At 37.4% G+C, this 22198-nt stretch overlaps 3 protein-coding genes across 4 annotated transcripts; 1 reads left to right on the top strand and 2 right to left on the bottom strand.

Annotated features, from left to right (window-relative positions):
• Positions 1-904: 904 nt before the first annotated feature.
• On the bottom strand, positions 905-2584 carry LOC149005922 (thaumatin-like protein). The gene has a single exon (XM_089168688.1). The coding sequence runs from the start codon at positions 2530-2532 to the stop codon at positions 1777-1779; it is 756 nt and encodes a 251-aa protein (XP_089024814.1). The 5' UTR covers positions 2533-2584; the 3' UTR covers positions 905-1776.
• Positions 2585-5851: 3267 nt separating this feature from the next.
• Positions 5852-7716, bottom strand: LOC149005921 (fe(2+) transport protein 2-like). The gene is made up of 3 exons (XM_089168711.1): positions 7036-7716; positions 6798-6947; positions 5852-6611 (listed from the first exon to the last, which is right to left on the bottom strand). The coding sequence occupies exons 1-3, from the start codon at positions 7660-7662 to the stop codon at positions 6306-6308; spliced, it is 1083 nt and encodes a 360-aa protein (XP_089024837.1). The 5' UTR covers positions 7663-7716; the 3' UTR covers positions 5852-6305.
• A 5480-nt stretch (positions 7717-13196) lies between these two features.
• On the top strand, positions 13197-21942 carry LOC149005920 (uncharacterized). 2 transcript variants are annotated; one of them, XM_089168354.1, is made up of 6 exons: positions 13197-13404; positions 14105-14250; positions 16254-18934; positions 19028-19351; positions 19454-19526; positions 21268-21942. In XM_089168354.1, exons 2-3 carry the CDS (start codon positions 14235-14237, stop codon positions 18917-18919), a joined length of 2682 nt encoding a protein of 893 aa, XP_089024480.1. In that variant the 5' UTR covers positions 13197-13404; positions 14105-14234; the 3' UTR covers positions 18920-18934; positions 19028-19351; positions 19454-19526; positions 21268-21942. The 2 variants fall into 2 exon arrangements, with proteins under 2 accessions (XP_089024480.1, XP_089024479.1); XM_089168353.1 differs by having other exon boundaries at positions 14102-14250.
• The last annotated feature ends 256 nt before the right edge of the window (positions 21943-22198 follow it).

The raw sequence follows: 22198 nt of genomic DNA, 5'->3' as shown, positions 1-22198 counted from the left end.
GAAACTTCTGAGAGCATTTGTTGCTTCTCTTTTAATAGATTAACCATTTGTTTCGTGCTTGAAAATTTTCGTTTCAATAGATTACATGATAATGTTACATAAATTTATAAGTAAGAGGCTCTTATAAGGTGGGTTTCCTTCATTCCTTGTTAACACAACAACAACAACAAAATAAAAATAAAAAAGGAAGAAAGAAAGAAAGAGAGAGGAGAAAAATGGTGCCAGACTTTTTCCATTAAATGCCAGCATAGTAACTGTAATTACATATCATCACAAGGGATTTTGCTTTAGACCTGAGCCATGATGGCACAGGGCAAGGCGGTCCTGCCGACCAAATCGGCTGTCAGATTGAGATTTCGACCAAAATCTTGATCTTGGCTGATGAAAATCAATGATTGAGATCAAAATTTCAGTCAAAATTCGACGAAATCCCAATCTGACGGTCGACAAGACCATTCTGCGCTATTATGACACAAGACTAAAGCAAAATCACCAACACAAGCGTTTACAAAAAAATATCACCGTAAAAAGACAACAATACTTTTGACGACATTTTTGTACTGTTTGGAGTGTTCTGTAACTACTGGAATAGATCAACAGTGAACTATAGCGCCCACAAATGCAGCCATAGACCCTTTTAGTGCAACTTTCAAACAAATGTGACAGCATGGGTTGCACTTCTCAACCAACCCAAATCCTCTATGCAATGGCACATAGGCATGTGTCCGATTTCTCTAGCAAATGAATCATTCCTCTAGAAGAATGTGTGGCTGGCCTTGTGACAAACAAGTTGATTTTTACTTGTGGCTAGTATGGCTCAACACCCCAGAGGGGGTTGTACATTGCTCTAGCATCTTTTTACCACTAAATTCGAAGAGGATTGAGGAACTAGACTTGTTTAGACCACGCCTTCTCCATACACCTCAGCATTTCATTTTTATTTCATAGCTTCTTTTCTAATTATTGCTAATTTTCTTGAAATTCATTTTTAATATAATTCTCTTAAGGGTCATTAACAAGTAACTTCCATGCATATTAGGTTTACATTCATCATTTCCCAATTCAACTTATTTTCACCCAATTTAATTATTTTATTAAAAAAATAGTAATCGTATATGTGGCCGTAAAGATTGAATAAACCCATTCATCGATTTGGAAACAGGGCTATTTGCAAATCCTAAAGCTGCCTGAATTATTAAGTATGCCAGGGCTCTTTCTAGAAAGAGAAAGAATAAGAGGATCTGCTGGGAAATTTGGAAAGGAAAACCAAAAGCTCCCAAGTGATACGAGCAAGTAAAGCGTAAGTAAATTCACTTGGAACAATAATATTATTATAGGAAGACATTTCCATGTCATATACGCCAACAACCACATAGATAAGAAAAAATTATACATAAACTCCATGTTTGCAATTAATTACATTTACTATTCCTAGAAATAAAAATCAATTATAGATGCATCTACTGTTAAGAATTGAAAATTATAAACAAGTATAAGTTCTACAGAAACAGTAAAGAAGTATTTGTAATTGATTTTTTTTTTGAGATAGTAAATGTAATTGATTACAAGGCCAGGATACATGTAATTTACTCTATACCTAATTCTGTCATTTCTATGAGACGCACGGTCATGGATCAAAATAGGATACAGCATGCCGGAATCGGTATATCATAGGAAGCTTTGTTTCTATCAAGAAGGCACTTTAATGGACATTGAATTTGACACAGAAATTAAAAATTGATTTTCTTGCAACTCTTGAATAGAATTGAAAGAACCCTAGTATCTTAGGTTGATTCCTACACACATATGAGCTAAAGAACTATCATAAGGAGGAGAAAATGGAGATGGAGAAGAGACCAAAGGGCAAAACAAAACCCTATAGTTAGATCCAGTAGGGCAGGTGAAGGTAGTTGTTGCTTCTTCGTAAAAAAAGCTATATGCATCTGGGCACTTAGTCCTGAAGAAGTCTGTTAGGTATGTGGCAGTGCAATTGTTACCTTTTGTACAACAGTAAAGATCAGTCTTGAACACCGTGCATGGGTGCTTACAACCTCCTGGTGCCCTCAACTCCATTGGACACTCATCTTTGATGTCGGCGCTGCAATTGATTTTCCGGCAATTCCTGTTGTCTGGGCTGATCTCTAGTGGGATGTTAAATCCTTCGATAAGAGAGATGTCATAGAAATCCAGGTTATTAGGTCCACCTACTTCGAATTCAGCAAGGGTGAAAGGTGAGTCGGGGAGCTCTTCGCAATCTAACTTGTTACTACAGTCGCCGGTCTCGCAACTTCCATTGCCAGATGCATTAAAGGTGCAGTTAGTTCGGCCCCAGAGATGACCAGAGTAAGTTTCATTGGTAGACATGAGCCAAGTTTCATCTGGCTTGAGTTGCCTTCCTCCACCTGGAACAGCAGCAGCCCATACAGTATAGGAGCATTGGTTTGTGAACTCAATAATGGCTGCCTGAGAGATGCAGAAGAAGACTGAAGAGAAAAGGAAGAAGAAGGTGGGAAGGTTAGGTGAGACACCCATTTCACAATTAAATGTGGGTTTGTTTCTGGTTTCTGGTTTCTGCAATCCTCATGTGTCCTTATCCCTTGAGTAACGTGTCTTGTGGTTTTCTATCATTTTATTGACTTTCAAATTTGCACCTTTAATTTTCCCTTGCCTTCGAATTGTTTTTGGTGGAAGACCTTGAATGCGCGCATGATTGATTTTCAACAAATGTGACAAGGAATGGGGTTGCACATAATCTCAACCATTACAAGTGCTCTGCGCAATTACACATATACTTTTATATCCTTTGAAGAAGGTTTATTTCCAATACTGATAAGATAGCTTCTCCCTAAGTTTATAGTGTATCTTATAAATTGAAATTCAAAAGCTTAGAACAAGTTTTGATTCAGTAGATTTCCATTATGTTTGGCCGGTCCACAAATATTTGAATGGAAAGCTTAACATAAGTTTTCTTTTAGGCAAAAAAAAAAAAAAAATTGAAAAAGAAAAAGAAAAAAGTAAGACATCATTGTACTGTGGCTGGAGTCAAGACTTTTAAGATTTTTTTAAGGAGTTAGATATCTTACCTCTCTTCTAAAAATCACCAAAAAAAAAAAAAAAAACGGTGGATAACATTTATTTGAACCCATGAGATGAGTTTTGATTCAAATCAGCAAGAGAGAAATTTTTTTAACATCACCTCCTAAGTTATTACTATTATTCTTAAAGTTATAAATTTATCACTCAAATCCCTTATTAGTAGCATAGGTAGTCTTCAACTAGTTTTCGTATCTTAAAGAAGGTGGAGAACGAGAGGAAATGAAAACACTATTTGTGAAACAAAAGTATCATGTAAAAAAATATAAGAATAAAAGAAATGGAGTGGTATTATGGCTTTTATACATGGTTGAGTTTGGTTATAAATCCAAGCATTGTATAAGAGTTGTATTTCTATTTTCTCATAGTGAAAAGTCTCATCACTATCGTGGATTTACACAAAGCCGAACCACGTATATTGTTGTGTCTGTGTTTTTTTGTAATCAATTATTCTTGTTATTTTTCACGTGGGTTTAATACAAATACTATTCACGTGGATCCATACAAATATTATTCACACGGTACTATTCATAGACACTATTTACAAATACCTTTTTTGTATTTTTTTTCTATGTCAAAATCTTTTACATAGGAGGGAAAAAATTGAACCGTATTTCGATATTTTTCCCAACACTTAAAACTTTGAAGAAGAAAGTTGTTAAAGTGGGTGTTCTCAACAGTATCCTCCAAGTTGCTCTTACATAAGGATATAGAAGATTAGGAATTTGGTAATCACAAATGTAGATAGGCTTATAAACACAACAAGAAAAATACATGTAAGTACACAAAGAAGGTTCAGTAAAAGTGCATCCACTAGAGAGAAAGAGCTTCTTCTATTTTAGAACACTTCACACTACTCTCACACCTTATAAAGTGTTACTTTTTTGCTTACTCTAATTTTTTTCGAAAATGAATCTTCAATCCCTTGTAGTGATTGATTCATCTAAGTTATTCCGCAGAGACTATTTATAATTAAGAAAATTTAAAACTCTAATTCTCATATATAATACAATTTTATTCCTTATACAAGTAATTAACCCAAAACCCTGATCCAATTATAACAACCAAACTATAATTATATGGACTAACAGAATACAAGACACCCAAATCTAAGATTTTTGTTGCCCCCCATTGCAGTAGTATTTTCTTGGATTTTGTGGTTTTATCAATAGAGATCAATTGGCAACAGATGAAAGCGAAAATCTTCCCTTTAATGATTCATCTCTTCCTGCAGAACACAAACCAACAGGCACACACACTCTATATATTTTCTAAACTGAACACATTGTGAGTTTCTTGGGTTGGGGGATTGTATGAACTAAATACATTCTCCAGAAGTGAGGGCCCCTCACCATTATAATGGCAATTAATTGATAATCCACCATCATATCAAGGTATGGTACAACATTAACTATATATTCACAATCAAATCAAAGAAATTGAACATGATTAGAATGGATCTCTCTTATTAGGATTGTATATTTTTGCGTAGGCTTACAATTATGTAAGGGGAAAAACACTTCCTTTCTGGAAACCTAAATTAAGGAGAATCACTATAAGACATCAAACTCCGGATTCATCCATGAATTTGTGAACTTCATGCATGACCAAGACAAAGAAAATTGGGCAAGGGAAGATGTAGGAATTGTTGTTGGCTTCAATGAAGTAAGAGGTTTAGAAGCAAACCTAATGACACTAGGATTAACTTAATTGTATATTAATTATGTACAATGAGCCCAATAACAGCATTACAGCAACTAAGAACAGTTTCCATGACATCACAAAGAAATTGCTATACAGGCCCTTGATATATATAATATATGTGTGTTGTTGTTGTTTTAATAGGCACCTCTCTGCTGTTTTAACCAATCGTATGTGATTGAGACCTCCACCAAGGTAGATGCTTCTGATATCAATGCGGATAAATTTGATGACAAATACTTCCCAAAGGAAGTCAGAAAGAAGAAAAAGAAGGGGGAGAAAATGGAAAAGAAAACCAAAAGCTCCTAAGCCACATCAAATGATATGAACAAGTAAATTCATCTATGAGAATGTGAGGCTGACCTTGTGGCAAAGATTTAGCTAAGGAGTTGATTATTACATGAGGCTAGAATAACCCAACACCCCAAGAGGGTCCCAAGGCTCTTTCCAGAAACTGGGAAGAAAATGTCCAAAAGCTTCTAAGCCCACATCAAATGATGCAAACAAGTGAAGCTTACTCGAAACTTCCTCCATAACATCAACATCTACCCTTATTTTCCTCTATATGCTTTTTGAAGATTTTTCTCTCAATGATTTGAGACTTCAATGTAATATTTGGCCATTAATGATAACTTTGGTGCATAATTGAAGAGTAAATTGACTTGCATGACAAAACTATTATTATTATAAACGACTACACTTTACTGTGTCTTTAGATAGATCTGAAAAGGACCACCGGCAAAAACCAAAGAGGGCGGAGGGGGACGGGGCGGCGCAAGAGAAACGGGGCCCGGCCAAACAACCAAATTTAGTGGAAGTTGGGAACTTTTAAAGGAAAAAGAAAAAAAAAAAAAGACAAAATGGGAGTTAATTAAATGAAATGATCTGAACTAATTATGAATTTGATTTTTCCTCCCTTTTTGGGTAAGAATTAGAAATCTGATTGAAGTTTATATGAAACTGATCAAAGGCTTATAGACTTCACACAATCAATACACAAGAAACCTTATTGCTTTACATGGTAGAGCCCACTTTCTGTGGTACTTCGTTGGCCCATTTCTCTACCTTGATGGGTTTTAAAGCTTGTGCAGCTAATACTTTTCTGAGCAATATTTGAAAGGTGAAAAAAAAAAAGATGATCAAATTGTTTTCCTTTTTTTTGAGAATGAAGATGCTGTCATCACTCACAGAGTGATTTGACAAATGACATCTTATGATTTATGAACTCCAAGCCAAAAGTAGGTGCTGACATTTAAGACCTTGAAAGCTATTACTAAAAATTACCAGTGGCCCATAGTTGTGCTGGGTTTGCTACATCTTTGGCTTATCCCTTTATCCTTTCATTGCATCTCTTTCAGTTCCTATCTGTAACAGATACTAAGGAATCACAGAAAGCTTTTTCTTCCATTCAAGAAAGAAGCAGATTTGCAGATTTGCAGATTACAGTAACTACACATGTAAACAGAAATATTTGAGCTATGTCCATTATCCATTCTGAATATCTTTCTTGTTCATGCCCATTTTGCCATTACTGACATACCACCGGCACCCAACAGAACTGCTAGGTAAGCTAACATCTGAAGCTTTACATTGCTTTGTAACTTGGGTCCTAAGAAATCAGCTGCCAAGAGATCAACTAATGCCATATAGTTAAGTAACCCAGCTGAGCAAGCATTCAATAATCCCACCACTATTAGAGATGTGGGACTGTCGTCACTGTACACATTTGACAATCCAAACCCAAGTCCAATCCCAAATGGTGTTGTTACTGAGAAGAAGAACACCATTATTGCCTTCATCTTTGCTCCATACTCTGCCTGATCAAAGAAAGTTTTGTTATAACACAATAGAATTTGCTGTGCCTTTTTTTTTTTCTTCTAGAGTCCAATCCATGATCTCTTCATCATCACTCAGAGGTGTTGGTCATTATCAATTGAACAACCCTAAGATGGTGTCAGATAAATTTTCACTCCGAATCAGAAGAGAAAGAGAGAGATTATCACCTGTAGAATACATCCACCAAGACCCATTCCTTCAAAGAGTTGATGAAAGCAAAGAGCAGCCACAAGGGGTCTAATGGTGCAAGGATTCTGAGAAGCCCCTAAAGAAAGCCCAATCACCACAGAATGAACTACAATGCCTAGTTCCAAAACCTGAAATTGAAAAACCATAATTAAGTCTCAATTTTGTAGGGAGATTCTGCAACTTAGACAAGAAAAAATAAATTAACACCAAATTTACCTGAGCAACGATGCGATTTCTTAATAATTGATCACTTGGCTGTTCTCCTTCTTCTTCTCCTTTTTCTTCTTCTATTGTTTCAATTGCGTGATAATGACCAGACTTACATGAACCTTCTGAAACAATGATCCCTGAAGTTGTTTCTCCACGTCCAGTATTGCTGATTTTCTTGTAAAAACTCATAGCAAATGAATCTATCATCAAAGTCATCACAGCAGATAACATAGCAACAAAGGTAGTGAAAGGAAATTTCCTCCATGGATTCTCAGGTAAACATGGAGATCTTAAACAATCAAAAGAATCTGGTAACACATGCATATACCCAGTAGCAAGAATGACACCAGAAGCAAAAGCCCTTACTAAAACAAAGAGATCTCGATCTGGTTGAAGAGCTGGAACTGAACGGGAAACAAGAGGAAGAGATACACCTATCATGCTAGTGATAAGTATGGCAATGAAGGCTATGATCTTAAGCTTTTGTGCTTCTGGTTTATCGTAACAATACTTTCCGGTGGTTCCGGGAAGACATGGTACCGGAGTTCCGTCATCTGTTATGCCGGAGGTTTGGAAGATGAAGGAGAGGAGGAGAGAGAGGAAGAGTGTAACAGAAGCTCTGGTAGTGCCCATGGCTAATGGCTATAGATAAGCTAGTACTTGATTTTTCTTGGTCTGAGATTCTTGGAGCTTGAGAATTTGGAGGGGAACAGAACTGAATTGGTTCTCTCTTTATAGTTTACATTATCTTGTACGATGAACCCAAATTTTTTTTTTTTTTATTGGTGGGAGTAATTACTTGGGTGAGTACAGATCATTTTCGTTCTATTAAGTTACGGGTTCCGCCCATCACGACCCCCGTAACCACCCAGGGGGCAACCAAGTCCCAACACAGAGTTTAAATAAATTCAAAGGGGGGTTTAAATAAAATCAAATTAGTTTAAATTGGATAACCTTTGGATTCGTGCACAATCCTAGGGTTTTAGGATTACACGAAAGGAATAAAGAAAACCTAAGTTACGTGCTCTTTTTTTTTTACCATACAATAAAAATGAATCTTATTTATTATTCATTTTATGGATATTTAGAGATATTTCCACCTTTCTTGTATGGTGAAAAAACATAAAAGAAGCACACATAAATAACCTACTTGCCAAAATACTAAAGGACATCAAATATATTGCTAAATTTCCAAGAAATACCCTTGAAATTCTCATTATCTAGCCAGCCCTAGGTTCACATGGCCATGGTTTGAGGTATTGGGATCCGATAACTTATTATTGTTCCTGTTGCATGGTTTTGAAGGTGACAAATATCAATTTTTTTTTACTTTTTTTGGCGATCATCATCAACCAGTAATAGCAACTAAGAGGCCTACTGGCCCTAGTGGGGAGGGGAAAGGTGTGGTAGTTAGGGGTAAAAGTTCAAACTCATGATCTCTTTGGACTTACTGTGTCCACATAGGAAGTTGTCACCACTATGCTAGAAGCACATTCACCAATGTCAATGCCATGTTGATATCGTATCGATTGCATAATGCATCCAAGAGGTTAAATAAGTCAAACTCTTTAATTTTTTCTAATAAAATTAAGCAAATCTATATGATATTGCCTTTGTATAAATTTCATCATTTTAAGGGGCAAAATCATGAACCTTGTGGTAGAGGCGTGTTTGGCTTAGGTTCCCTGTGCCAAACACGCAAAAATTGATATCAATATCATATCCACATCATATCGGTTGCACACTATTTACAAGGTAAATTTATACAAAGGTAAATAGGTCAATTCCCCCCCCCCTTTGAATAAAATCAACCAAATCTATGTGATATTACCTTGTGTAAAATTCATCATATCATATTGAAACTCGTGGTAGACATGTGTTTGGCTTAGGTGCCCTGCGCCAAACACGCACAAATGGACCTAGAGCATCTGATGTGCACATGACTTTCAAGTAAGGAAAGACCTCACCTATTAATTATCTTTTTTTTTCCATAGATCATTAATTAATAATTAGGATTCTTCCTTTTTTTTTTTTTTTTTTTTTTTTTCCATAGATCATTAATTATTAATTAGGATTTTTTTTCATAGATCATTAATTATTAATTATGATTCGAAATGGGTCTTACTTGGCGAAATTGCTTCAGTCATTCGAATTTAATGCGTATAACAGTCAAGCAAGATTTTTGGTCCGTCGAAAATAAGAAACGAATCAAAGGTAAGGTTTTTTATTCAAAGTTATTCCAGTCTTTTTGAAAAAGTTTACTTGCTTCCTTGTTTTTTTCTTTCTTTTTTTTTTTTTTTGGTGGTGGTGGGGGGGGGGGGAGAACGCAACGTATTAAAACACAAGAAGAAAATTCTGAAATAGGTCCTTCCATTAGCTTCGTCCTTTCCAATATGATTGAGCACCTCAGGTAAGGACTCAGGAGTAAGGAAAATTTCAGGTACAGTAGGGTATAACCCATCCAAATAATTAGCCATTGAATTAAGTTCACGAATCACATGGTGAAAAACACAATGTTGGAAACACGTTGAAACCTCTCGGATATCCTTGATCAACTCCACAATATACCTGAGAGCTTTGTACTGACCCAATATCATGGTGATGGCCCCCTAAGAATCCAATCGGACCTACACCATAGTAGTATGGCATGCTTAGCAACCAACATCAGCCCTTTGCGAATACCAAATAACTCCATGCGAATGATATTTTTCTCTCAATAACCACCTGCAACAGTAAAGACAAAATCCCCAAGTGAGTCTAGCTAGCAAAAATACCATAGCCACCCTAGTCCTCCAAAATGGATCCATCACAGTTCACAACAATCCACTGTTGGGTGGCCTATTTCAATGGAGCACACACTAATTAGGATGATAAAAATTGCCCGAAATCGCTAGCATCAAAGAGGGATCTATTGCCATTGGAGTTGGGAATTCAAAGAAGCTCACTAGAGAACTGTATTCTAGTATTATGAATGATGTGGTGAAGAAATACGATGTGAGACTCATATTTTTTAGAGAAAATCTGGGTGTTTCTCTCCATCCACACTCGGGAAATGAGGTTGCAAAAGCTGAATTGGTGAATCTTGCCAACCATGTCATTTCGATTAAAATGCATTTATGCCCAATCAATTTCCTCTTCCCATTGAGAACGATTGCTTTGGCGAAACCCATTCAATTGAAGGAGTTCACTACAAATGGATCTAGAGAAAGAACAGTTAAAGAAGAGGTGCTTGTGTGTCTCCACATCAACATTGCAAAGGATGCACAAGGGATCATCAGTGATGCCCCAATACAATAGGCAATATTAAACCGGGAGGCATTGATGTGCTGTAAGCCATGTAGTGAAGCTGTAGCTAGAAGGGGCTGTTGAGTGCCAAACAATAGACCACCAATTGACAAAAGGTGCATGATCCCTGATCACTTCATGCGCACTCTTGAAAGAGTAAGAACCATTGGTGGTGGCAGTATAGATCAAAGTATCATTCTGAATCCTTTGCCAAGTTTTGATGGACTTAATTTCTTCCCATCTTTAACTGGTCAACCCATCATTATTTAGGTTATTCCAAACTCAATCATTGTCTCTCAACAAAGAAACTCTATCTAAATGGTTGCTCCCAAGCGCCTCAACTATAAATGACCCAGGGGAAGCAAGCAGGCCATTTGACAGCCATTGGTCATGCCAAAGCATGACCTATTCACCATTCTTTGTCAAAAAGCAAGTGTAAGAATGCAAACAGGACCAAAGGTTAAGGATAACCTAGAAGGAGTCATAAGCTAATCAATGAGTTCTCACATAAGTGCACCAGTTGGAAGGGGCATGAGAAGCAAGAGACCAAGCATGGTGGAGCAAGGTAGCCTAATTCCACTCCTCAAGCCGTGTTAGGTCAAGTCCACCCTCAAACTAAGGTTTACAAATCATATGCCAGGAAACCCGATAAGATCCTGAACCATTAAACCCTTTACAAAGGAACTTGTTGAAGATAGATTCAAGTCGATTAATGGTCATCTTAAGGAAAACAAGAGCACCAAGCCAATAGCCAACAATGCCAAATAAGACGGATCGGAGATAAGGGTGAGACGACCACTATAAGATAACCTCTTATGCTGCTACCCTTCTAGGCATTGTTCAATTCTTCTAATAAGAGGGGAAAAGTCATCAACGTATAGCCTCCTGGAAGACAAGGGAATGCCCAAATAACGGATTGGGAAGGTACCATGAGAGAATCCCAAAATATGACCCATTACCGCAATCACATCCAGATGAACATTGTAATAGTAAAGCTGGGATTTTTCTTTGTTGATAGTAAGGCTAGATTAACTCGAAAAGCCAATGAAAAGACGATCGGAAGTATTGACAGTCTTCTCATTGGCCATCCCTCAAATGAAAAGATCATCAGCAAAGCTAATGGAAGTAGTGCAAGGGTATTCACAATGAAGATGATTATCAAACTCGTCATCCACCACCACATCAGAGATTGAGTCCAAAAAGACTTGAAGAACTATATTGAAAAGCATGGGAGAAATAGGACATCATTGCCGAAGACCCCAGTTAGCATAACAACGAGAGGACTAGGTACCATTGAGAAAGATCACATAGCTCAGATCCACCACACACCTAGAAATCCAGGAGATAAAGAGCGGGGGGGGGGGGAATTGAGTCTCTAAAGAAGCGTGAAGAGATAACTTCATTGAATTGAGTCATACGCCTTTCGAAGGGCAATGTTGGTTGCAAAACAAGCTTGGCCCCAGTGAATATGATAATCATGGATAACTTCCCTACAAAGGAAAATGTTGTCAAAAATATGACAACCCTCCGTAAAGGCATTTTGGTTAAAGCCCAACACCTTATGCAAAATCCCCTTCAGATGGTTTGCCAACAGTTTTGCAATGAACTTGTAAATATGATTGTTGACCGCAATAGGGCAAAAGTCATCAAAAGTATTTTGTACCTTCCCCTTTGGAATGAGAGTGAGGTGAGAGAGCTTCAACATGTCGGGCATTCAAAGAGTTCGAAGCCAGTCTTGGATAGCAGCACAAACATCAAGTCCAATAATGTGCCAAGTTTTCTTGAAAAAGATAGCACTAAAACCATAAGTCCCAAGGGCATTATCCTCATCTACATCCATGATGACATTTTTGATTTCCTCAATTGAAAAGGGCTTGATCAAAGAATCAGCTTCATCATTAGACATATTCTATCATCATTGGGGCTTAAGCCGTGGCATATAATGGGAGGTGAACCACTATAAGCATTCTCAAAGTGATCAATTGCCTCATTGCAAATCTCATCTTCTCATCTGTGAGCCATCTTCCATTAGCATCTTGAATTTGGGTAACCCTATTGCAAGCACGCAAATTAGTGAGAGATCAACGAAAATCATCAATGTTACCATTGCCTTCCTTGAGCCAAGTTGCTCTAGCCGAAGCTTTGACTCATGGGCATTAAGAAGATGATGGAGAAATTTAACTTCTTGTTGCTTTCTCTCCAAGAGGGATGGATTGAGAGGGGACATCTGAAGGCATTGCTAGGTAGAGTCAAGGTGCTCTCAAGCACCCTCAATTTGGTCATTTAAATTGGAAAAGGTGTGACGAGTCGACGACTTCAACATTTGAGTTCGTTTTTAAGAGCATGCAATTTAGCCATTAAAGTTTAACTTACATACGTTAGCATTTAAGTGTGATTTTTCGACGGTAGGGAGTGCCATTGATATATTTTTACTCTATAAGAGGTCTGATTGATAATTTGAGATGACATTAGGGCAACACCAAAATTTGAAGGAATAACTCAAGCCCTCAAGGGTTTTCTTAATTAAATTAGCTAAATGTGTGCGTCCATGAGCCTATGTCAAAGTTTCAATTAACTCGTGCCACTACCATGCTAGGATGTTAAGAGCATAAATCCAATAGCCCCAACAAGATGTCTAAATTGGAACATCCATGCTGAGGCCAAAAAATTATTCATAAAATGGTTATGTCCATTGATAAGTTTACTTTTTTAATTTTTTTTTTTTATTTTAATTTTTGAGGTTCATCCGGACCAACTTGAGAAGTATATATCTCATCACTCTACCAACCCGATGAGGTTTTTTTTGTTTTTTTTTGTTTTTTTTTTTTTTTTTCTCTTCTAATTCTCTTTCTGTAGCTCGTTAGAAATTCGTGTTTCATCTGCGTATTATATGTATGTTTTATCAAGAAAATATTTTTTCCGCCCTTCAACTTGTAATCCTCTTCTTCTCTACCAAAGCTGGGAACCCTAGCCGCTGTCATTGGGAATGTTATTCCACTTGTTCATCTTCTCCGTCTCTGGTGATCCGGCCCATCATCTCCGTCTCGGTGTTGGTGGTGGGAGTGTGAAAAGCAGAGCAATTAACTGAAGGTGAGTTTAATAAATCTCAAAATTTATGAATTATTTCAGGTTATCACTGTTCATCGCTTCATAGTGAAGCAATTTAGAAAGTAAAAGCTTGTAATTTATTAGTAAGTTGCAGAGTTATTTGCTGATATTAGTCAACGGAGGAAACGGCGGAAGTATTAGTCACCCAATTCACCTTAAAAAAAGTATTGACTCACCCACATTAGGGAGAAATCTTTCACCTACGGGGAAACCCAAATTACAGGAAATGAACAATGTGAGGAGCTGGTCAACTGAGCCAAGTAGATTCGCACTAGCAAAAATTGCACAGCCTTGCGAATTAGACAGAGATTTCAGATTTCAATTTTTTATTTACGATGTTAAATTATCATATGTATATCTGTTAGGATACATCATGTCTTGTGAGTTTCATGGGTTATATGGATGGATGTTGGGTAGGTTTCTGTTTTATTAAAATGATTGTGTATATGCTATTATTTTGCTTATTTTGTTGTGAATATCTATTCTCTAGGTCTATACTACTGCTAATAGAGCAACTTTGGTACGCCCATATTAAACATGTACACATGATTGCTGTTGTATTCTATTCTGCCCCTTTTTTGAAAAGTACCTGTTGCTTTCTAGCCATTTAATTTCTGTACATGTATGTACTTATATGATTTCCATTTCGTTCTTACTAAGATTCTGGCAACTCTTGCAGCAGAGAGTGCCTTGTGGTTGTTGATTGCGTTCTTCTTCTTGGACAACCCATGCGTGCTGAAGAGCAGGAAGGGCGTCACCATCAGTATCAGCTCTGGTGCTGATGTTGTCATACCTTCCATCTTTATGCTGCCATGCTGCCACGAAAGCGTAAGTCTTCACTTTCTAACTGTCTCATTTTGTTGGTTTTTCTAGAATTTCTGGGTCCTTCTACCATGAGATTTATGAGGTGCTAAAGCTAATAGTCTTTGGTTCTATTCATGCTCCTGAGCTTTGCATTAGGAGAATTGACTTTTGGCCTAATCAGAGGACTGAGCTGGTGACTTTAGATGGTGTGCATGAAATTCAACTTTTAAATTTTAAAATGCAAAATTAGGAATTCCTGTGGCACTTCAGGGAAGTTGGAGAATTGATTTTTCAGTTTTGACTTGTTGACGATTTCTTATAGGGTAGACTTTCCCTTTTTGGCTGAGTGATTGAAGTTTATGTGGTCAGAGTGCTCTTATTATTATTGTGAATCAAACCTAGTTTGAGGGTTTAAGAATGAAGGATAATATGTCTGTGTCAAATTGCTCTTATGACTGATGTGTATCAATCCCTCTTTGAGGGTGTAAAATGAAGCATAGTTACATCCATGTTGAGGCTGAGAGTGAGCCTTGTTGGAGCCACTTGGGGCTTTCGTAGTCCTTTGTCTTGGGTGTGACTTGATGAACTAACTGTGCTACTGCTGCTGATGTCCTCCATGGAAACAATTCTAGTGGCGATTTATGGTATTGTGGTTCAGGCTGAAGTGCTCGGAAGGTATTGCCATGGTATGTCAAAGATCAGAAAGAAAAATTACAGGGAGGTAATAAATCCCCTGCATCAATTGTTCTCCAAACTCCTGTATTACATTTTGGTGTACATTTTCCTTGTTTAGTTTAAAATTAGCATTAAGATATCCTTAGAATTAAGGTTAGGGTTTATGTGTTGGTTAAGCTGGCAGATGTTGGGGAGTCTATTGTGGTTTCTTGATGTTTGGATGATTCGCTGATGCTAGGAGATATTAGGGATCTTCGGAAGGTTTCTAAGGTTAATTGGAAATTAGGGTTGAGATGGTTGGATCTTGCATGGATCTGCAAAGGTTTTTAGAAATTGGAAATAATGCTTAGAGATGTTTGGGATAAGTAGGTACTTCGAGTTGGGTGAACTTTGACATTTGAGGTTTTGAAAAAAGATTGTTTTGTCTTGAAATGTATAAGACCAACTTCTTGATTTAGTTATGCAAGGCAGGAATGTTGGGTATTATTTGGGGATGGATAACTTACAGGTGAAGTCTTTGTTTGGATGTGGAGACTTGAACGAATCTTGATCTTAAACCTGCATCTTAATCTTGTCACAGAGTTGGGGAAAATCTTCAAACAAAATGAAAATATCTTTAATTCTGAACCTGCTGGTTTTCATACTGTCAAGGAGTCGGTCGGATCAAACACCAATACTCCAACCCTTATCAAACACAAGATGATATTTAACTGGAGAAGAAGAGAGGAGCAGCAGAAAAAGTTTCATTAATATCAAATTTTGTGAATACATATTACATGCCCCTACTACAATTTATAACATTATATAATAGACTTAAAAATAGATTCCTATACTAAAAGCAGAAGGCCTAATGCAATCCTTAACCTATTAGGTAACTAAAACTGACTAGGAAACTAGAATAGACTCCAAAAGTCAGGATCCAGCCCCATCAAAGACTTACAAACAATTACTTGCCCCTTGAATTGAACCACATAGAATTGGTTCAACTGAGGTAACCCAAAACAATTTAAGATAAAACTAGGTAATGAAAGGAACTAGCTAATCTTCTATGATACGGATCTTCATCCATTTTAGGCCTGTAGAAGTGGTCTATTACACAGACCCCCATTGGATCAAAGGCTCAACATGTGTAGGACCCAGACCTAGGAAATCTCTGTATACCTGCTTCCGGATAATATTAGTTTCTCACTGCAGTATTAATCTCAGTAATAATATTCTTTATTGTTTTCACAGTTATTTAATCTCAATTTTATCGTGTTTCCCCTTTAGCAGGAGATCCCAGATTCCTGGAATTTGTCATCTCTATATAATTATATATTTGATTGTTAAATAATATTTGGTTGCCTCTACAGGAGTAATGTTCCTTGTTGATTCAAGATTACTTAATCGCTGCTACATATACAAAAAACTTTCCTGCTTCTGTAGTGGCATTGCTTCTGATTCAGGCGATAAGGATTGCTCTTTTGGGGTTAGAGAAGGAAACATAGGGAAAGATGCGGGTTTAAAACCGGTAGTTGATGCAGTTTGCCGCATTTTGATCAGTGGTCCTTGGGGGCCCATGTTAGAAGATGCTCTATCTATATTGGATGAAAAGCCTCAGCAAGAATTTGTTGTTGGAGTCTTAAAGAAGCTAAAAGATGTCAATGTAGCCATTAACTATTTCCGATGGGCAGAAAAAAATACCTCCAAAGTAAGTTTGGAAGCATACAGTTTGCTTCTTGGGATAATGGCTAGCTGTAAAAACTTTGATCATTTGGAGGAAATTCTGGAGGAAATGAGCCTGAAAGGATTTGAGCCTTCAAATGACACTTGTATTGAGTTAGTTGCTAACTGTGTCAAGGCCCAGATGCTGGCAGAAGCCTATAATCTCATTCAAGTATGGAAGATAAGATTTCGTCCTGCATTTTCAGCTTATACTACTTTAATTGGTGCTCTTGCTAAGGTTCGTGAACCTGATCTTGCACTTACCCTGTTTCGTCAGATGCAGGAGTTAGGGTATGATGTGAATGTTCATTTGTTTACTACTCTTATCCACATATTTGCCAGGGAAGGTCGACTTGGCATGGCTCTTTCTTTACTGGATGAGGTGAAGAAAGACTTCTTTGATGCAGATGTTGTTCTTTATAATGTCTGTATTGATTGCTTTGGCAAGTTGGGTAAGGTAGATATGGCATTGAAAGTGTTCCATGAGATGCAAGCTCAAGGCCTGGTTCCAGATGATATCACGTATACAAGCATGATAGCTGCTCTGTGTAAGACTAATAGACTTGCTGAAGCTACGGTGCTATTTGAGCAGATGGAAGTTATCAGGAATGTTCCTTGTAGTTATGCTTATAGCACCATGATCATGGGCTATTGTTCTGCTGGAAATTTTGATGAGGCTTATAGGTTACTTGAGAGGCAGAAAGAGAAGGGCTGCAGTCCGAGTGTCATTATGTATAATGGCATCCTCGCTTGCCTTGCGAGAAAGAGGAGAGTGGATGAGGCTTTCAGGATTTTTGAGAAGATGAAGAAAGACGTGATGCCCAATCTTAAAACATATAATATCCTCATAGACATGCTTTGCAGAGCAGGAAAGCTTGAGGATGCTTTTGAGATTCGTGATGCCATGGTGGGGGCTGGTTTATATCCCAATATATTGACTTTGAACATAATGATAGATAGGCTGTGCAAGGCTAGAAAGCTGGATGAAGCTTGGAGCATCTTCAGTGGCATGTATCAATTAGGTTGCACCCCAAATGTGGTTACGTTCTGTTCTTTGATAGATGGATTGGGTAAAAATGGTAGGGTGGATGATGCTTATCAATTGTTTGAAAACATGTTTAATGCAGGTGAGGTCCCAAATGCTTTTATTTACACCTGTCTTATTAAAAACTTTTTTAAGTGTGGCAGGAAGGAAGATGGTCACAAGGTTTATGAAGACATGATTCATAGAGGCCATTCTCCTGATCTAACCCTTCTTAACACCTACATGGATTGTGTTTTCAAGATTGGTGAAATTGAAAAAGGGAGGGCCTTGTTTGAGCAAATTAGGGCCTGTGGTTTTGTTCCTAATGTATGGAGCTACTCAATTCTCATTCTTGGCCTTGTTAATGCTGGCCATGCATCAAAGACACATGAGTTGTTCTTCGCAATGAAGGAACAAGGTTGTGTTCTTGATATTTGTGCTTACAATGCCATCATCTATGGGTATTGTAAGTCAGGCATGATGAATGAAGCCTGCCAGCTGCTTGAGGAGATGAAGGTGGAGGGTCTTGCTCCTACCATCGTTACATTTGGATCAGTAATTGATGGGCTTGCGAAGGTTGACCAGCTGGACGATGCACACGGGCTCTTTGAAGAAGCAAAATCTAATGGGATAAAATTTAATGTGGTTGTCTACGGCAGTCTTATAGATGGGTTTGGAAAGGCGGGTAGAATTGACAAAGCATACCAGATTATGGAGGAATTGATTGATGAGGGTTTGAGGGCTAATTCATCCATATGGAACTGCCTACTTGATGCCTTAGTTAAGGTGGAAGAAATCAATGAAGCCCTCATCTGCTTCCAGTGGATGAAAGACGAGAAATACAGTCCCAATGCTATCACTTATAGTATTCTTATTAGAGCTTTGTGTCGTATTCGGAAGTTTAGAAAGGCCTTTGCGTTTTGGCAAGAGATGCGAAAACAAGGTTTAGACCCTGATGCAATCACCTACAACACTATGATCTCTGGGCTTGCAAAGGCAGGTAACATAGCAGCGGCTAATCAGTTGTTTGAAGAGTTAAAGTTAGAAGGGATTGTGCTGGACTGTGCTGCTTGTAATGCTCTGGTACAAGGTCTTAGCAATGCTAATAGAGCACTTGATGCATTCATGGTATTTGAGGAAACCTTGTTGAAAGGTCAGAACCTCTATGCCAAGACCTGCATGGTCCTTTTGAATGCATTGCAGGAAGCTGAGTGTCATAAACAAGCAGAAGTTGTTGGTTCTGTGTTGGAGGAAACAACTATCTGTCATCAAGCCTCAAGATCATTGTGATAGTGTCAGGGAGAGGTGGGTTACTTATGTTTTGTTGATGGATCATATGTTTTTTGGTTCCTTCCAGCCTGTCTACATTTCTTAAGATTGTCTGCCTTTTTTCTGCAGAACAACTGATGCTACAGAAGATATGTTCTTCTTGGTCATTAAGTACGCAGTTGACAACGCTTTTGAAAAACCCTTTTTCTTGTATTCCTTTTCCATGGGAACAGAAAACAACACGCGTGCATTTGGTAAAGAAGAAACCGGCAGTAACTCTCACTCAAGAAACAAGCTTTACAAAACATCTCAGGAATGTTTTGCTATTCAAACAACTATAACCCAAAGTGGCCCCCCAAAATAAGTCCAGACAAACCCAGTCTTCTCATGTTAGACAAAGGACTCCGTGTCTCTCTCAACTGAGCTTTCTCCAAGCCCTGGTGGACTCTAAAGGTAAAATGCTCTCTTCCCCCCGCTTCCTCTTCCACTGGGGTCTCTCTGCTCCATCTTGATCGTTGCTGCTGCATCTACGAACCTTAATCTGTCAAATTTTAGGTATTGGAAGCCCAAAGAGAAGGAAAAACATTGTTGCAGATCGCCACTTCGATGGTTGGAATCCAAGCCTCAGGTAACCCTGCTCTCTAATTCTTCCACCCAACTCCTGCTCATATTCTCTCTCATAAGGTTAACTGGTGACCTTGCTTAATATATTTTTTTAATCAAATAATAGAGAAGGGGCATATAACAAATTATTGTAATCATATGTAGAGACTGACCAAATATTTATGTAGAGGCATAGATTCATTCTGTTGCTTCTTTTTTTGGTTAGAAATTGTTGCATTTTTTCTATTGCATGTAAAACATGTACTAAGTTACTAGCCATACACCCTAGTTAACACACTATGTATGTGCTCTTATACATACTAACTTCACAAGTTAGAATTTGATTGGCAGTGTAGATTTGAAGTTCGGAGGAGTTCTCTTTGGAGAAGAAATAAAGAGAAGTATCCCAATATATAATGATTTGAGTGGTTGATATTGATTTTGATTCCCAATGTATATTGATTAAGTGATTTATTGAATCTGAGTAGGAAAGTCTGAGTCAGTTATATTGATTATATGAATCTCATACTTGTTTTTCGGTGTTTTATATGATATCAAGTAGGAAAGATGTTGAACCTTAGATAAATTTATATAAACTTAACTGGCACTGGAATGAATTTAGGTTATAGTAACAAAATTGAAGAGTACCATTTAAATTTATCCTGATTCCTGACTATTTGGGTGATTTTTTTAGAATGGGGTGGCATGCACAAAACAGTGCTTAGATTAGGACTCTTCAGTTTACATTTCGGATTTCCCCCATTTTTCAGTTAAATTTGCTTGAACTAAACACATAGGAAAACATTGCCAAACCCTCCAATGGGTTCAAATTTGAACTTTTAAGGAATTTTGGAGAAGAATATCACCCATGAATTTTTTTTTGGACTGTATGTAACAATAATCCTCCACTGAGTCCCACTCTGCTCTTTTCAAAACCAAAATATGGTGTATGTCCTAGGGCCTTCAGTCATATGTAGCATTATAGAAAATGGCTACCGTTAGTTCTTCACCATTATGTGGTTTAACTGCTTTTCTTCCTTTTTTTAAAATCTTTTATGTGATTTTTGTTTAATTTCACTTGTAATAATGAACCTGAATTCCTTCAAAAACCACTAATGATTAAAGGAAACCCAAATGCCTGGGCCCCTATAAGTTTTACTGTTCCACGACACCCAGACAGAATTCCTACTCACTGTGTTGAAAACCAATTTTTATGATTTATTTTTCCATTGCATCTCTGTCCTTATTTTCAATTTAAAATACATTTAAGTCCAAATTCAATCAGGTGGAAGAGCAAAAGTGAATAAAATTTTTCACCTGATTGGTATGTAAATTTAGTTTAACCATTTGTAGGGTTTGTGATGTAAATTGACTAAGGATTCATGAGAAGGAGATCCAACCAGACTTGCTTCTTGTGACAACAAGTCCGTAGTCCGTAGGGCCAGCCATGTAGTTCAATTGATCCCAGATATAAGAGGTCACTTGCTGCTAGATCAGAACTTCAAGATTAGTTGATAAACTATCATCCCCATTGACTTTGTATTACTAGTATCATCAAACAGATGAGCAGAAACTTCATAGTATTAATGCAGAACCGAAGTTGCATAATTACATTTAAATTTGGTTTATTAGCCATTGAATTAGAAAATTTTCTTCTCCTTGATTTTTTTTTAACGTCTGTTACAATTGAGAGACCTGATCATCTTTACTTGAGTCTTTCATTACTTGTTAATTAATTGATTTTTTTTGGTTCTTGGGCCCTGAAGGTTTGCAAGATGCTCAGAGAAAGTGGAAGAACCAACAAAACCTATTCAGTGTTGATTATTTTGAGTGGCGGGAATAGAGAAACAGAATACCATTATTATACCATTATTACAATGCTGGGAGAACCCTTAAGAGGTTTTTGACATTCATCTTAGTGCCCATTCATACTTCCCTTTCCACAATTAGTTACTGTTATTGGATTACTTGGGAGGATTAGACATGAGGCAGATATTTACTTGGCTGATTATTCATCTTGTATCGATGCATCGGATATAAAATGGCAGAGCAAATATCCATTTTTCAAGGCCTTAATATGTACATCTTTTATCCGGTCCAAGCTTTGATTGTGCAAGGGAATTCTGGAACAGCCATGTGTTTGGTGGTCTCTCTGCAGATAAGTGCCCATCAGATTCTTTTTCCCTTCTCATTAGGGAGCTTGTCTGTGAAGCAATTATACAGCCCTTATAGGGAAGATCCTTCAAGGTAAAACTAATCCCTGTAATCCATTTCTATCTTGGGAAGGAGATGTACATGATTATATTGGACTTATCATTTGAGGGCATGATGTTACATCTTACCCTAGTATTTGATTTCTCTTTTTTCTCCTGTACTTTCTTGTATATGTGATTCTGTTGTATACTTGATGCTTGTCAACTCATTCTTTTTTCTTTGTGCAAGAAACTTGTTATTCGTTATTAGAAGAGATTTCAAATATAGACATCAATGTTGCTTCATTCATGTTGTACATGATAAACGAATCATGTTGCCACTTGGCATCAATCTTTTTATGATTTTAAATAGCAAATGAATATACCAAATGGGCTAGCATAGTAGTTTCATATCCACTCAGATCTCCAAGATTTTCAGATGGTGTCCCTACTACTCTGCTCTCAACATTATGGGGTTAGGTTATGGCTTAGCATCTAATATATT

This window comes from Hakea prostrata, chromosome 9 (assembly GCF_041222555.1).
Source record: "Hakea prostrata isolate BN-2017 chromosome 9, UWA_Hpros_2, whole genome shotgun sequence".
In the NCBI taxonomy this organism is placed as follows: domain Eukaryota; kingdom Viridiplantae; phylum Streptophyta; class Magnoliopsida; order Proteales; family Proteaceae; genus Hakea; species Hakea prostrata.
Note: the sequence above shows the minus strand (reverse complement) of the source record. Positions and strands in the feature narration are given on the sequence as shown.